Here is a 16,559-nt window from a genome sequence, read left to right on the forward strand (position 1 = left end):
GCTTTGGGCATCCAAACCCCTAAATTGGAATAAGCAAGTTGGAAAAGCATGATCTCACTTGGTTTTATGAATCTTTCTTATAAGTATAGCTCACACTGATTTCAGCATTTTGGATTTTTATCTACAAGTTTGGTGATGCTTTGTGACCAGAAATAGGCCACAGGAACTGAACTCGTTTCTAAGGTGAACATCATTTCACTTAACGTTCCCGTTTCCAAGAACCTACCCTGATGTCACTGAGGACTGATTGTGCAGGTGTCTGTCCCCAGCCAAGGTCCACAGGACATTCACTTATCTGAGTCCACTGCAAGTTTTGGCTTGTAATTCCAATTTTTCTGGAACCTGCCCCCAGAGGGGCGGAGCAGCAAGGAGGTTACTAATTCATTCCCCACTTTCTCTCAAGTTCAGAAGCAGCCTGCCAGGCACTGGAGCCCAAATGAAGCCCCCAGGTCCTGCCCGTGCCTGTGGCATCGCGCTGGTCCTGCTCTCGCTGCTGGCTGTCCTCCAGACCACCCGTGCCCAAAAGGTAGCGGGTGCCTCAGGCACCTGTGTGTGTGAGCGGTATGAGCTGGTGAATGAGTGAGATCCTGTGTGTGTGTGAACGTGCAAGTGAGCATAGATCGGTGTGTGTGCAAAAAAATGGTGCTGACCATCCACCAGGCATGTCTCCAGGGCTTTATGGACACACACACCCCCTCTCCCCACACCCCAACCCCCTTCGCTAGTAGGGGTGAACCTATTCCATGTTCCAGGTGAGGAATTGCAGCCTAGAAGCTTGCCCCTGGAGGCCGGCAGTGGGGGAGGGTGGGAGTGAGGATCATGAGCCCAGCTTGCCCTCTCCCTGGCTGAACGTCCTCAAGGTAAGGACGCGTCCTCGGTCTCCCTTTCTTCATCTGTGAAGCAGGGTAATAATAGACCCTATTCGGAGGTTTGTTGTGAAGATGGAACCTGTAACACTATGAAGTGCTTAGTACAGTGTCTGGCACAGAGCGGACACTCACGTGTGTAACAAGCCGCTCAGCCAGGCACCCACCTCTGCTAGGCGGCGTGTGCAGGTGAACAGAGCTGGCATGTACACAAGTGTGTCGTATGCAGACTGGAAGATGTGTAAGGCTTCTCATGTGTGCACATGCGAACCTTAAACCTGGGTGGAAGGGCAGGTACCTGAGTCAGTGACCTGTGGGGACTGTCCGTCTCTGCAGGGCCAGGGCCTGGGCTGCAGGGCAGGGCAACTGGGGGTAGCGCCCACGGCTGCAGGGAAAGGGGGCAAAGGAGAAGGTTCCCAGCTCTTAGGGACTGGACCCTGGTCATCTCCAGATTCTCCCAGCTCCTGGAGGCCCCTGTGGGGACTGGCAGGAGTGGTTCCTCCATTTCTGGTCACCAGAAATCAAAGGACTTGTTTGCTGCCCTGACACTGTTCAGAGCGAAGACCTTGAGCTTCCGGATCCCAACCGGGGCCAGGAAAAGTGAGTCCCTCCCAGACACACTGGGGCTCAGGCTCCACCTTCCATCCCCTGTGTGTTGACAGAGTGGCCCCTGCCCCCTGGCACTGTAGGGTGCGGAATGGGGCACAGAGCTGCCTCTTATTTCAGAGAAAGATCCACAGGTGGAATGCCTCCCGGGGCTTTGCCTGAGGCATCCATCACTCAGTCTGGGTAGGGCCAGGGCTTGGTTTGGGACCTAGGTCAAGGCCTGCTCTTGAAGAGCATGGCTCCAAGCAGGGCTGGCGTTGAAGCAGCTCCACCCCCTCCTTCACTGCCCCAGAATGCCATCGACATCTACAGCCTCACTGTGGACTCCAGGGTCTCCTCCCGGTTTGCCCACACGGTCATCACCAGCAGGGTGGTCAACAGAGCAGATTCCATGCAGGAGGCCACCTTCCAGATGGAGCTGCCCAAGAAAGCCTTCATCACCAACTTCTCCATGTAGGCGCCTTCCTGCCCCCTCCGCGTCCTCTCCCCATCCCGCACTGCCATCCCCTCCCAGTGTGTCCCTCAGGGAGAGAGGACCTCCTCCTGACAGGAGGTGTGTGCTTCCCCCTGCAGGCAGGACAGGAACCAGAGGCTTTATCAGGAACTTACTCTCACAGAAGTTCCCCCATCCCACACTCCCTTCCTTCCTCTTTTCATCCCTCCACCCCTTCCTCCTTCTATCTCTGCCTCCATCCCCATCCCTCCCTCCCTCCCTCCATATTCCATCTGTCCCTCCATCCCTTCCTCCTTTCACCCCCCCTCCACCCACCTCTGCATTCCTCCCTGCACTGTGCTGGTTGGAAGAGCATTCAAACCTTTTAGCCCTGTGTCTCTCACTGGCCTGGGAGCCTGGCATCTCCCTCCTTCTCAGTCTGCCCCACACTGCTGGGCACTTGGCTGGGTGCAAGCTCAGCTCAGAAAGCACGTGCTGCTGGTCGACAGGTTCCTCTGGGACAGTCTATGAGATGGAGGGGGCAATTGGAATGTGGGGCCAGAGTAGAAGGGAGAAGATAGGCCAGGACTTAACTCAGCCCCGTCTCCTCTGCAACCTTCCTCTCCTATCCATTCAGTAAAACGAATGTTCATTTCCCTTGTGCATGCCTCAGGGTAGATGGAGGCCTGGCACACCTAGCAGAGGCTTCCAGCCCTTACCCCGGGCCCTGCACAGTCTTGTACACAGTAGGTACATAATAAAAGGGTGAGGTCCCATCCAGGTAGGAGTCACTCTATCAGGAGGCACAGCAAGTCCCTGAGAGGCTCCCTAGAGGAGTTGGGATTGGAGAGAGTCCCCCCCCACACACACCAGGTTCTCAACTGCACCCACCCTCCTGCCCCAGGATCATCGACGGTGTGACGTACCCAGGGAACATCAAGCAGAAGGATGCAGCCCAGAAGCAGTACAGTGCGGCCGTGGCCAGGGGGGAGAGCGCTGGCCTAGTCAAGTGAGCCCAAGGGGGTGTGGGAGACCCCAGTGGGGGTGGGGTAGAAGTTGTCCCTGCCTGTAGTTCTGCTTCTGCCTTCAGTGTCCATACCCTACCTGGTCTGGAGGGGCAGGCCTGATGCCCTCCTCCCCCAGGGCCACTGGGAGAAAGATGGAGCAGTTCCAGGTGTCAGTGAGTGTGGCCCCCGCTGCCAAGGTCACCTTCGAGCTGGTGTATGAGGAGTTGCTCAAGCGGCGCCTGGGAGTGTATGAGCTGCTGCTGAAAGTGCAGCCCCAGCAGCTGGTCAAGCACCTGCAGGTACCTGGAACCTCCTCCTCCAGGAGGCATCCGTGGCAACCCCTGTGCAGCCGAGGGTGGCCACCCCTGTGCCCTCATCCTCCTGTGAGGCCCAGCCCTGGCTCCTGGCTAACCCAGTGACCCCTTCTTCTCCCAGATGGACATTCACATCTTTGAGCCTCAGGGCATCAGCTTTCTGGAGACAGAGAGCACCTTCATGACCAATGAGCTTGCAGACGCCCTCACCGTCTCACAGAACAGGACCAAGGTGGGCCTGCCACAATGGGTGGGGAGAGGGTACCGGGGGGCCTGACTTCAGGCTGCCCTGTGAGCCTGGATCCCCAGAGAGTGGGACAATTGGGCCGAATCTCTCAGCTGGCAGACTTCTGAAGTCTCTGTGTCCGCGCTGACATGAGGCAGATGAGGAGGGTGCTGGCTTGACCCTGAGGTTAGGGGGCGCCTGGGAGAGGACACTGACCTGAGGGTCCCAGGACCAGGGGGAAAGGCGGAGGCTGGATCATACACATCCTGAGCCCAGGCTCTGCTCACACGGCTCCGGAGCAGAGGCTCCTCGCTCACACCCATCCACTGTACTGAGGCCGTCCACCTGACAGCCCAGCCTGAGAGAAAGTTCCCTGGGATTTGACCTACGGGGAATTCTCATCCCGGGTGATTCGCAGGTGGGGTGAGGGGTGTGAGCGTGGCCTCGCTGCTCCCGACATCAGCCCAGTCGGACTTTCCTCCAGGCTCACATCCGATTCAAGCCGACGCTCTCCCAGCAACAGAAGTCTGCAGAGCAACAGGACACAGTCGTGGATGGCGACTTCATCATCCGCTATGATGTGAACCGCACCCTCTCTGGAGGCTCCATTCAGGTGCGTGGGCTGCAGGGGAGAGCAGAATAACCAGGAAATCCACCCGTCCTCAGGAGCCTGAGCCTGGCTGTTGCAGAAGAAAAGGCAAAAAAACTGCTCCTGCCGGTCAGTGTGCACTGAAGGCCACAGACAGGAAACACGCAGTTTACTTATGCTGTCCCTGAAAGAATTCCTTTTCAGAGGCAGAAAGTTTCACCTGCTAAAGAAGGTTTATTACCTCTAAACCGCCTCAGATATTCATACAAGTAGGAGGCAAAGTGGAGTAGAGTTCTAGTGGGTCATGCATAGCCGGGAAGGTTTCAGCAAATTAGTGGCTTGACTGAGTCCTAAGATAGTGAGGCAGACAGGGGGCCGGAGGGTGAGGGTGAGTGGGAGGAGATCAACCAAAAGACTTGTGTGCATATGTGCATAACCCATGGATACAGACAGTAGGGTGGTGAAGGACTGGAGGGGGTGGCAGACTGGAAGAGGTCAATGGGGAAAAAAAGGGGACATATGTAATACTTTCAACAATAAAGAATTAAAAAAAAAAGATGACGAGGATTTGGGGAGGTTAGCACAGGGACTGTGACAGAGGAGCTTAAAATGAAGATAGGATGGGGACCCGGGGATTTGGGGTAAGGAGGTGGATGTGGCTCGGCAGGGCAGCGCTATAGCTCTCATCTCACCTCGGGTGTGTCTCACTCTGGTCATAGATCGAGAATGGCTACTTTGTGCACTACTTTGCCCCCGAGGGTCTCTCCAAGATACCCAAGAATGTGATCTTTGTCATCGACACGAGTGGCTCCATGAGGGGCAAGAAAATCCAGCAGGTGGGTACCACAGGCCACGGTAGAACCCTGAAAACTCTCAGATGCCTCCCACCATCAGCTCTGGTCTAGCAGGCAGACCCTCCCTCCTCCATCTTCCTGGGTAGGAGGCTTCCAGAGACCCAGGTTGGAGCTGGTCCTGCCCCTGGAGCATTCACCATGTTCCCACTGCAGGTGTGGGCCTGGGGGTGCAGCCCAAGGGCACATGAACCCCCAAGGAGGTCCCACTGAGACACACACCTTGTTTCCCCTTCCCCTGACCAGACGCGGGAAGCCCTCATCAAGATCCTAGAGGACCTCAGGCCCGAAGACCACTTCAACCTCATTAGCTTCAGCAGTGAAGCAAGCCAGTGGAAGCCGTCGCTGGTGCCAGCTTCCACCCAGAACGTGGAGGAGGCCAAGAAATACGCTAACAGCATCCAGGCCCGGGGAGGTGAGCGCCAGGGCAGCCCTGCAGGGTGGGGGCATCCGGGCATGAGCTCCACCTGAGAGCCATCCTGAGATTGTGTGTCCTCAGGAACCAATATCAACGATGCAATGCTGTTGGCTGTGCTGCTGCTGGACATAGCCACCCGGGAGGAGCAGCTGCCCTCAGGGAGCGTCTCTCTCCTCCTCCTCCTCACTGATGGCGACCCCACTGTGGGTGAGAGCACAGTGGAAACTCCAGGGCACACTGCCCAGAGGGCATCGCTGGGGCTCCATCCTGGCTTGCTGGGGGACCTGGGGAAGGGAGGGAATCCCTGAGGCCTCTCTGGCTCTGAGATTCCAAAAATATCCCCTGAGCAAATCTCTGTTTTCTGACCCTTGTCCCCAAACACTGGGTCCAGGCGAGACCAACCCCAGGAAGATCCAGAAGAATGTGCAGGAGGCCATAGGCGGTCAGTACAGCCTCTTCTGCCTGGGCTTTGGCTTCGACGTCAGCTACGCCTTCCTGGAGAAGCTGGCGCTGGACAACGGCGGCCTGGCTCGGCGCATCTACGAGGACTCGGACTCTGCCCTGCAGCTGCAGGTGCCAGCCTACCCCTGAGGGCTGGGTGAGTCAGGGACGACCCTGCCCGGCCCGCGTGACACCCCCCACTCTGCAGGACTTCTACCAGGAGGTGGCCAACCCCCTGCTGACCACAGTGACCTTCAAGTACCCAGGCAATGCCGTGGAGGAGGTCACGCAGGACAACTTCCCGCTGTTCTTCAAGGGCTCTGAGATGGTGGTGGCCGGGAAGCTCCGGGCCCAGAGCCCTGATGTGCTCTCAGCCACAGTCAGCGGGCAGCTGGTGAGTGTGGCCAGCCATCCTGGTGTAGAAGGGTGGCTGCAGCAGGCATTCGGAGGGGCTAGGCCAGGGGTGGGCAAACTTTTTGACTCGAGGGCCACAATGGGTTCTTAAACTGGACCGGAGGGCCGGAACAAAAGCATGGATGGAGTGTTTGTGTGAACTAATATAAATTCAAAGTAAACATCATTACATAAAACGGTACGGTCTTTTTTTTTTTTTTTAGTTTTATTCATTTCAAACGGGCCGGATCAGGCCCGCGGGCCGTAGTTTGCCCACGGCTGGGCTAGGTTCATGTTAGCTGTTGGTGCTATCCTGGAGGCTGGGAGTTCCCAAAGTGTGGAACCCAAGGTGACTAAGGGGGTGACATGTCTTTGTTTGAGTAATTACATATTTATCCTAATGTATCTTCTGAGAAATAGAACTCCAACCCCAGACCTAGCATCTCCCTGGTACTCTTGCTTGGGACAAGGCCGAGTAAAGAGTGTTAGTCTGTTTAACTTTCACTTAAGGAAAACCTTCAAATAGATCGCTGTGCAGGATAGGACATTTGTGCAGGTGGATAGGACATTTGTGCAGGTGGACAGGACATTTGTGCAGGTGGGCAGGACATTTGTGCAGATGGATAGGACATTTGTTCAGGTGGATAGGACATTTGTGCAGGTGGATAGGACATTTGTACAGGTGGACAGGACATTTGTGCAGATGGATAGGACATTTATGCAGGTGTACAAGACATTTGTGTAGGTGGATAGGACATTTGTGCAGGTGTACAGGACATTTGTGCAGGTGGATAGGACATTTGTGCAGATGGATAGGACATTTGTGCAGATGGATACGACATTTGTGTAGGTGGCCTGCAGGTGACAAAGGTGTGGCAGGCCCGGCTCTAGTGAGAGACAGGGGAGGGCGTCTCCAGCAGCGGGGATGGGGTCTGGTCCACATCGCAAAGTCTTTTGGCCGCCGGGGAATTGTGACAGGAAAGCCTGGAGTTCCTCTGCCCACAGGCCCCACTTCCCAGGCTGCTGGCCAGGTCAGCCTGAGAGCAGAAGGACCCACACCGGGGAAGGAAGCAGCGGTCCACCTGAAACTTGGGCACATGCCTCGCTGTCACCACTGGACAGTGCCTGGTCCCAGCAAGGGGCATCAGCTTGGTCAGGGGCAGCCTAATGGGATACATGGGGCCCCAAACCCTATCAAGGCCTGAGTCCTCTTACAAACTCTGCCATGACTGATGGGGAAGGCTCTTCTCTCTCTGTCCCCAGAATCTCCATCTTTGGGGTGGGCCGTCTTGGGACTCTTTCTGCTTTAAACTCATTTGCTGCTGCTTCTGCACTGGCCTGGGGTCCAGATCCCGTCCTCATTGTCCTTCCTCCCAAAAGCTGCACCTGATCTGAGTTCCTGGCTTTGCACCTGTGATAGTTCCTACCTTTTCTCTCCACCTCCTTCTCATCCTTGGAGGCTCTGTGGCTGAGCCCCTTATGCCCCTAAACTCCCTCCCTGCTCCCCACCTACTCTAAAGGAATGCGGTAATCACAGCTCATGGGACCTGCGCAGTCCCAATTAGGTTTCTCAAGGAAGTGCTGGGAAGCGGCAGGCCAGGTGCGGGCGTCAGGCACTCACTGCTGCCGCCTGGCTGGGCCCCTTTTTCCAGCCCACGGAGAACATCACCTTCCAAATGGAGTCCCAGGTGGCGAAGCAGGAAGAGGAGTTTCAAAAGCCCAAGTACATCTTCCACGGCTTCATGGAGAGACTCTGGGCGTACCTGACCATCCACCAACTCCTGGAGCGAATGTGGGTGGCCTGCACAACCAAGGGCCTGCTGGGGCGGCCACACACGGCCTCAGTGTCTCCCCAAGCTCCTCATGGGTGGGACAGCACAGGTGGCCTGGGCATCTCCTAGGTATGGAGAGGGGGGGGCAGGTCATGGAGTGGTGTCTGAGCTCCAGGCTCTGCCAGTAGGGACCCGCCCTCACCCCCAAGGGTCTGGAAGGGAGGGAGAATGGAGCTAGGCATCCAGGACCTGCTGGCTCTCTGATGCTCTCTACCTGCAGGGTTTCTGCATCCGATGCCGATAAGCAGGCCCTGGAGACCCAAGCTCTGGGCTTGTCGCTCAACTATAGCTTTGTCACCCCCCTCACGTCCATGGTGGTCACCAAACCTGAAGGCCAAGAACAGTCTCAAGTTGCTGAGAAGCCCGTGGAAAATGGTGGGTGTGACAGTGGGCTCCTAGCTCTGTGGCAACAGAGTTTTGACCCAGTCTCTCCCCCCCCAGCCCCTCCCCCACACCCTGACCAAGACTGTAACCCAGCCACACAGACTCCCAGGACCCCCAGGAGATCCATCCCATTTCATTGATAGGGAAACTGAGGCCAGGTCTCCCGACCCTCTCATATGCACTGCAGCTCTGTGGTGCTAGGGTGGGGAAGCAGGTTAAATAAGCACTTCAAACGTATCAAACTACCCAATAGTATCTCTCTCTCTCTCTCCCCCTCTCTCATTCACTTTCTTTCTCTCTCTTCTCTTTTTGTTTTATCCAGGAAAGGATCCCTCAGGTAAGGGCCTAATACCGTCAAAGGCTGCCCTTCGTGACGGGTGGCTGATACAGGACCTCGGACCCCAGTCCCACAAAATTGCTGGCCAGGGCGTCTCCAGCCCAGCCTGCTGCCAGGAGGGGCATTGTCTGCCCAAGCACATTGGTGCATTTAGTCACCTGTTCGTTCAGATATTGGCTGTCCTGGCGCTAGGGGCACAGTCCCCATCCAGCTGAATGCACACTCAGGTCTCTCTGATTTCCAGGTCGCACTGTCTTCAGACATAGAGCCATGGGACACACAGGGTTCACATCAACAGGTAACAAAGGAGGAGTGGTGGTGGGAGGGGAGATTGACAGAACCTTGACCCTGGCCACAGACTGGGCTCTGCCCTGACTGTGGGTGAGTGGCTTGCTTGGCTCACCTGGCTGGTGGCCGGGCTGGGACTCAAGTTCAGGTGTGTCTATGCTGGAACTTTTGTTAGTGGCAGAAGAAACTTCAGAGGACAAGGTAGTTGGAAGTGACTGATATCCCAGCGTGGTGGGAGGAGTTCAAGAAGGGTTCCTTTTCCGGCTTTGAATTTCTCCTGGCTGAAGGGGGAGGGGCTCTCAGAGTGGAGGGTGTGGGGAAGGGAGCCATCTGCCCTCTGTACATGCGTCTCCCGGGGTGGGTCCGAGAACCCTGGTGGTGGGGACCCATGACTCTGCTTGAGCCAAGACTGCTGAAAGGTGTCAACCTTTCTAAAGCTGGAGTTTCCCCATACGCTCGACTTCATGACGTGGCCGAAATGAGTCTTGGACCACCTGGATTTCCTATTCCTTCCAATTATCTTTTTCCAATCTCTAAATCGGATCCGGATTCAAGGCTACCAAGCGGGACAGGTGAGCCACTTTCTGACCTCGAGGCCTCGTTTCCACAAGGGGATGGTAAGCCTGCCTGTAGAGCTGGATGTGAGCAAGCACCCTGCACAGGCCTGGGCACCGACCAGGCAGACTTGCTGTGGGCTTGACATGAAGCAGTGTGTCATTTAGTTTCACTGAACCAGACTCATTACACTCTGCAGGCTGGCTCAGGTTGGACCCTTCTAGAAAGGGAAGGCTCCCACCATTCCCCAAGCCATGAGTGGCCCCATGAGCTGTGTCTGATCTCCAGTCTGGATTCAGACCCAGCCCAGCACCAGGCTGGACCCTGTCTCCTCAGTTTTTCCTAAAAGTGTGCTCTCTTAGGTTGGGTGAATGTGGGGCAGGGGTCGCAGGGCTGGAGCTTGGCAGGTGCAGGTGGCAGTAATGGCTGGAGGGCGTGATGATTGCGCGGAATCCTGACTGCCTTCTCCCTTTCCGTTTCTGGCCAATCCTGTACTAGAATCTTTCTCCTTCTCCAGTCCCACTATGGTGTTTGATTACCTGGATGAAACAATGGAAGGTACGCCCCCAGACCAGATTCCCTGAAGTGGACGGCTGCCCTATAGCAGGAAGACCCTGGGATGGGAGAGCCCTGGGGATCTCTAGGAACCTGTTACATGTTTCTCAATGTTGAAGTGGAGAAGGAACCCTGTCCACATTTATACACTATCCCATTCTTCAGTTCCCCTTGCCCCCAAATGCGAGGAAGGCAATGCCTAAACAAAGACTTTTTCTTTCAGAAACAAGCCCAACAGCCCCACCACCAGGTAAGGTGCCTGCCCCCCGGAGCCCCCCTTCCCGTCACTGCCCTCCAGATGTTCTACCTGCCCCAAGAACCGCATCTGCTGCCCCAGCCCCCATCCAGGCTCCGACCTTCATCCTGCCTCTGCCTGGGCAGAGCGTGGACCAGCTCTGTGTGGACATTAAGCACACCCGTGGGCCATTATTACTCCTGCTCTCAGACCCTGACCAAGGTGAGGCCCTGAGCAGTCACCTTCCGGAGAAACCCGCTGCAGTCAGTGCCCTAATCGAGCTAGAGGCAGAAGCCCAGAAGAGGAGGCCAGGGCTGTTTGAGGGGCATATGAGGCTGCACAGGGCCACACGGAGTGACTGGCCCTGGCAGACAAGTGGGGGTTTACTAGGGAGAGGCAGAGGTTGGCAGAAGCCCAGGGCCCTGAAAGATAGTACTGGGACCATAGAGAGTCTGCAGGAGATGAAAGGCAAGAGGAGGGAGGTGCACTGACCAGACCTGCTCCCCACCCGCCAGAACGGTCGTTCTGGTTGAGCTGAGGTGTCAAGTCAGACGTGGGGACATACAGCACTCAGGGATGCTCACACACCGTCTCCCACCTCCACAAACCAGGCCTAGAGTCTGTTTGCTCCCTGAGGGCGGGGACCACTGATTTGCCATCTCCCTCTTGGCCATGGTACTTAGCTCAGGGTCCCGCACACTAATGCGCTTTATCAATGTTCATGGACTTCAGACACGATCGCCCTTCTCAGAGGGCTCACCTGAAAGTGTCCATCACTGAGGATTTGTGGTGCTTCCAAAGTCAAATGCAACCAAGGGAGGAGAGAAAAGATTGTGGAAAGCAGACTCCAGTGTGAGGGAATGCTGGGAAAGGGCAGTGAGGAGGGGGTTGGTGAAGGACAGTTCTCAGGGACATAATCACAGAGGGCCATGCCTCTGACCTCTGCTCCCGGCTCTCTCAGGTCTCGAGGTGATTGGCGAATATGACATGGAGAAGGCCCAGTTCTCAGTGATCGAGGTGACTTTCAATAATATCCAGCTGCAGGTCCACGTGTCCCCTGAGCACGTGGTAGTGACTAGGGAGCGAAGAAGCTCTCAGTACAAATGGAAGGAGACGCTGTTCGTGGTGATGCCTGGGTAAGCCTCAGGCGGCGTACCAGCAATGACCTCTCAGGCTACCTTAGCCACTGCCAGTGCTGACTGGTGGCCTGAGGCCACAGGCTTGGGGATGAAGTGCTTGGACTGGGCATGCGTCCTCTGCAGTGGGCCGCCCCCACCGGTTGGGCAGAGCCATACCTCTTTTTCTCTGGGGGCACCAGCCACTGTCCTGGGGACCTGGCTGCTCACGCACGGTCATGCCCCTGAGCACTGACCCTTGCACTCATACATCCACCCACAGACCTTTCATTGGCACCACATATGCAGGTCTGGGTGGCCTGGCACTTCTGGGGACCAGATGTGGGCCCCCCGCATGGCAATACCTAACCCAGGTCACTGTCCCGTGCAGGGGACAGTGTGGCTTGGAGCTACACTGCTGCTAATCCTGTGTGACCCTGGGCAGGCGGCTGAGACCCTCTTAGCCTCAGTTTCCTCACTCATGCCCTGGGAGAATCTCTCCAAGCCTGAGTTAGAGGCTAAGGGGAGACCCAGTGAGGGAAGGTGGCAGGGGAGCACTTTGCTCATTAGAAGGGGTGGTGCCCACGGGGCATGCCGGAGGGCAGCTGTCTCCGTGGTGAGGGAATGATGACAGCAGTGAGAAGTTGGAAGGCACTGTCCGCCAGGGGGAGGCTATGAAAGTCTCTCTTAGTTCTCTCCTGAAGCTCTGATGGGGAGAGACTGTCCATCAAATACTTGGCAGCTGGCAGGTAAGGGAGGTGGATGGCGACCTCTTCTGGATGGGGCTGCCTCACCATCGAGCCTCCCAGAGGCAGCTCTGTGGGTCCAGAAGTCACGAGGGGCCTGGAGCGGGCCAAGGCTTAGGCCCTCTGGGAGCACTGCCCTCCTAGACCAGCCCGTGCTGAGTACAAAGAGCCCCATCCATGCCCCTAACTGAGCACCTCAGTAGAGACTGGTTTCCACCTGACAAGTGAGTGAGCACCTAGCAAACCTGAGGGGCTCACCTGAAAATCGCCCATTTCATACCGGATCTTAAAGCTTCCTGTTACTTGATAAGTACTTGCGCACCAGAAGATGAATAAAGAGCTCCTCTTAATCATAGCGACAGGGGCCACACGCTTTCACGAGCTACAGAAGATCTCCGTGAAGAAAATCAGACCACACGTCCTGTAGTGAGTCCCTTGGAGCCTGTGTAAACTTAGTGCAGGTCCATTAAGGTAACTCAGAGTACCAGCAGGGTCTTGTTCACCGTGCTCTAAGGAGCCTAACATTCCCAAGAAAACCAAAAAGGTAAGAAATCAGAGATTATTTTAAGTAAAAAAGATGGGCATAGAATCAGAAGAGCCTTGCCCTTCTAGATGTTAAACATACAATTAAACACTGATCGTGAAGAGAATCTGGCACTGGCCGAGTGTGTCCGATACCCCGGAATCATATCAAACGAATTTAAGGGGAACCAAATCTAAGAAAACAGAGGGGAAGGAGCCGCTATTTTGTTTTATAAATGCTGGGATCACCAGATATCATTAACGTCACGTTGTCCCAGTTGCTAAGGAGAATGTGTAATGGACTTCCCACTCAAGGCCACAGCTGGATTCCCCCACCCATCCCACCCCAACCGCCAGGGTCCCCTGAGGGTGTGCCCATGCCTACCTTGCTCTCAGGAGCCTAGTTTCCCCACAGCCTCAAGATGACCATGGACAAGGCGGGGCTCCTGCTGCTCAGCAGCCCAGACAGAGTGACCATCGGCCTGCTGTCCTGGGACGGCCCTGGGCAGGGGCTTCGGCTGCTCCTGCGGGACACTGACCGCTTCTCCAGCCACGTCGGCGGCCTCCTTGGTATGAGCCCATGACCCTGGCTCAGGGCATCCTCAGATCCAGCTCTGCCTGGGAACAGGCAGTGCCTGTGTCTCCCAGTCCCCGTGTCTTTATCCCTCACTGACCCACCCTTTGTCTCTCAGGCCGCTTTTACCAGGGCGTTGCCTGGGGGCCCCCAGATGCCACAGATGACAGCAAGCGAACACTGTGGACTCGGGGGTTTGAGTTCAATGTCACCAGGTGACTCTACCCAAACAGGCCAGGGGAGGGGACTAAGAGGCTGAAACCTGGTCACTGGGTGCCTCCACTCCCCTGTCCATGCCTGGGAACTAGAGATAGTCGGGTGAATGGTTGATGCTTTAGACATGTCTGATCCAGCTCTCAGTGTGACCCCCCAAAATGGTCAACTCAGACCCACAGAAAACACCCCAGCCAGAGATCACTAAGGGTGAGTTGGGGGCATTAGCCAACTCCCTGAAGTCTCAGAACCCTGGACCTGGACAACTGGCTGCCCTTGGGTGACTGGGCCTTGTCAGCCTGTGCTGGGGTGGATTCTAAGGGGCCATGAATCTCCACCTTCCACTTGCCCGACCCCAGCTCTCTCCCTCTCATCACACCACACCTGAGATTTGCTAACCACCTGTCTCTCTGTCTGTCTGTCTGTCTGTCTGTGTGTCTGTCTCTCCATCCCAGAAAGCTCAAGCTGGATTACCAAGAGGGGATCCCGGGAACAGAGCTTTCCTGCTGGTCTATCGAGCTCTCGTTCTGATATCAGGAGTTATACCCACCCACCCACCCCGTGTCACCCCACTGTGTGCAGAGGGCTGTCATCCTGTGACCACAGCCACCTGTGGGGTTCTCAACCATGTTGGGGAGGGGAGTTCCACTTATTGCAAATAAAGGCAGGTAGTTTAAACTCAGGGAGTGGGCTTCTCTGGTTCCATCCAGCCAAACCCCTGGCCTGTAGACCCTCCTCCTGAACACTTAGCATCATGTGACATTGGAATCTCCCACAATCAGCCCTCAGAGGCCTGTGGCCAGTAGGTCCCTGAGGAGCTTTTGGTCCACTCCCTTCATTTCATAAGGTGGAAACTAAGATTTAGAAAGATTGAACCACCCCGGTATATGTCACTCCAGACCCCATCTTGGGGCCTAGGGCCGGAAAACATCCTCTGGGAGCAGAGGTTCAGTTTCAGTCCATGAAAACCAGTTTTTTTTTAATTTTATTTTATTTATTTTATTTTATTTTATTTTATTATTTTATTTGTTAATCCTCACCCAAGAATATTTTTACATTGATATTTAGAGAGAGTGGAAGGGAAAGGGAGAGAAACATTGATTAGTTGCCTCCTGCACCTGTCCTTACTGGGGCCAGGAATCAAGCCTGCAACCGAGGAACATACCCGTAACTGGAATTGAAGCCAGGACCTTTAATCCTCAGGTCGATACTCTATCCACTGAGCCAAACCACCTAGGACCATGAAAACCCGTTTTGACTCTTCCTACCTCCCTTAAAAAAAGTGAACTGGGTAGAGGATCTCAACGAGCTTTTGGGCGCCTTTCCCATGGGACTTGCATGATGCACTTTGATTTTCATACCTGTGCTCAACACCTGGAAAGGAGCTAGGCCTGGAAGACAGGAGACAGAGAGAGGCCCTCATCCCAGGAGGGCCTCTAAATCCTCTCCGATCCATGCCCCAGGGATAGTCACCCCCAGATTCTACCCAATTCCTGCAGTCAGAGCGCACTTAAAAACAATTATAGCCCAGGTGGCTCAGTTGGTTGGAGCATCTCCCTGTACACACAAAGGTTGCAGGTTCGATCCCAGGTCAGAGCACATACCTGCGTTGTGGCTTTGATCCCCAGTTGGAGCGCATGCAGGCGGCAATCCATTGATGTTTCTCTCTCACATCGATGTTTCTCTTTCTCTCTCCTTTCCTCCCTGTGTAAAAATAAATAAATACCTAAACAAATGAATAAATAAATCAGTCAAGCATGTCCTTCGGTGAGGATTTAAAAATATATATTTTAAACAAAACCCATGGGAATAAGGGAAGAGCCAAGCAGGGGGAGCGTTCAGTCTGGGACACCCTCGTGGGGAAGCTGCCGCTCAGAACTTTGCTCTGAGCTTCCCCGCAGCCAGAGGAAAGCAGAAATGAGCTCATTTGCTGGTTAAGAGGAAGCAAACCAGGTCAGCAGGGAAAAGCTCTTTTCCCAGCTCTTGAGCTCCACAGGGTGTTTACTGAGTGAGTCTTTCTGGAGGGGTCAGAGGAGAGGCCCGTAGCGGGGCTCCAGCAGCAGGTTTGCCAAACGCACAGGCACACTCCATCTGCCTCTCCATCCGCCTGGTTGGCTGGCAGGGTCTCAGGCTGTTGCTGTGAGACGGGGGAGCCGCCTTAGGGTCTCCCTCGACCTTCCTGTGAGGCCAGCTCTGACACACCTACCAAATGAGAGACGGGGCCCACGCCCAGCTCACCCCTCTGGGACACCACCACCTGCGCTGGGCTGTGGGGTTTGTATAACAGCAGAGGAGTCCTGGGTGACTTTCTGGCCCAGCAGCAGGGCAGGTGCCTTCTGTGAACAATTGGAAGTAGGTCCATGCCCTTCATTGTTTTGTTCACTGAGTGCTTTCCAGCACCTAATGGGCCAGGCCCTGGGCAGAGTGCTGTGGCCACCATGACAGACAGTGCCTATGTGGCAGCTGCCACCCAGGAACCACCAGGTGCTGCAAGGATCCCAGAGGGAGTCACCTTGTTCTACCTGGGGAATATCGGGGACCTTCCTGGAAAGTGGCATGGCTGGGACTGAGTTTTGACAAATAAGGAGAAGTCAGCTCAGTAGAAATGGAGCACAAGGACACTGGGGTGAGAGCCAGGACATTGTGCATTGAGTTCAGGGTCATTGTGCAGTGAGTTGAGGGTAGGGGAAGGGAAGCATGGGGTGAGGAGCCAATTGGAGAGGTGGAGAAGCAGGGCTAGGCCAGCACTGGCTGGGTGCACCTTGCCATGGAGCATGGTTTCTATCCTGAAAGCCAGGGAGCCATCAGAGGACTGGGTTGAGGACAGAATCTGCCTGGAATTGGCCTGCAAGGAGGGCCTCCCTGACTGTGTTGAGGGAGGGGGAGGGGCAGATTTGGGCTGGGGCCTCCTCTGCCTTTCTGCCAACCTGCCAGGCTAGGCGGCTAGCTGAGTGGCAGGACAAAGCAGGTACTTCAGGAGGAACAGAAACCATATGATGATGCCTCTTCATACCCTCCATCTGGCAGGATCTTTCTCCCCATTTCACAGCTGTGAGAAC

The 16,559-nt window shown here is 55.5% G+C and overlaps 1 protein-coding gene across 1 annotated transcript; it reads left to right on the forward strand.

Annotated features, from left to right (window-relative positions):
* The first annotated feature begins 436 nt into the window (after positions 1-436).
* On the forward strand, positions 437-14,048 carry LOC118668586 (inter-alpha-trypsin inhibitor heavy chain H4-like). The gene is made up of 22 exons (XM_036333803.1): positions 437-526; positions 1,765-1,925; positions 2,810-2,914; positions 3,049-3,211; positions 3,348-3,458; positions 3,937-4,065; positions 4,761-4,877; positions 5,139-5,307; positions 5,392-5,517; positions 5,702-5,883; positions 5,960-6,145; positions 7,797-7,936; positions 8,197-8,351; positions 8,683-8,697; positions 8,942-9,060; positions 9,541-9,557; positions 10,058-10,098; positions 10,394-10,552; positions 11,292-11,455; positions 13,118-13,283; positions 13,406-13,502; positions 13,956-14,048. Exons 1-22 carry the CDS (start codon positions 437-439, stop codon positions 14,029-14,031), a joined length of 2,688 nt encoding a protein of 895 aa, XP_036189696.1. The 3' UTR covers positions 14,032-14,048.
* The last annotated feature ends 2,511 nt before the right edge of the window (positions 14,049-16,559 follow it).

The sequence above is a fragment of the Myotis myotis genome, unplaced genomic scaffold, assembly GCF_014108235.1.
Source record: "Myotis myotis isolate mMyoMyo1 unplaced genomic scaffold, mMyoMyo1.p scaffold_m19_p_13, whole genome shotgun sequence".
NCBI lineage: Eukaryota > Metazoa > Chordata > Mammalia > Chiroptera > Vespertilionidae > Myotis > Myotis myotis.

What these genes read in the sequence shown, in the direction of transcription:
- LOC118668586 (XM_036333803.1), top strand. Translation starts at nt 437, where the DNA reads ATGAAGCCCCCAGGTCCTGCCCGTGCCTGTGGCATCGCGCTGGTCCTG. An exon ending in AGACCACCCGTGCCCAAAAG is followed by an intron (nt 527 to 1,764) that starts GTAGCGGGTGCC and finishes TCACTGCCCCAG; the next exon opens with AATGCCATCGACATCTACAG. An exon ending in GGAAGGAGACGCTGTTCGTG is followed by an intron (nt 11,456 to 13,117) that starts GTGATGCCTGGG and finishes TCAGGAGCCTAG; the next exon opens with TTTCCCCACAGCCTCAAGAT.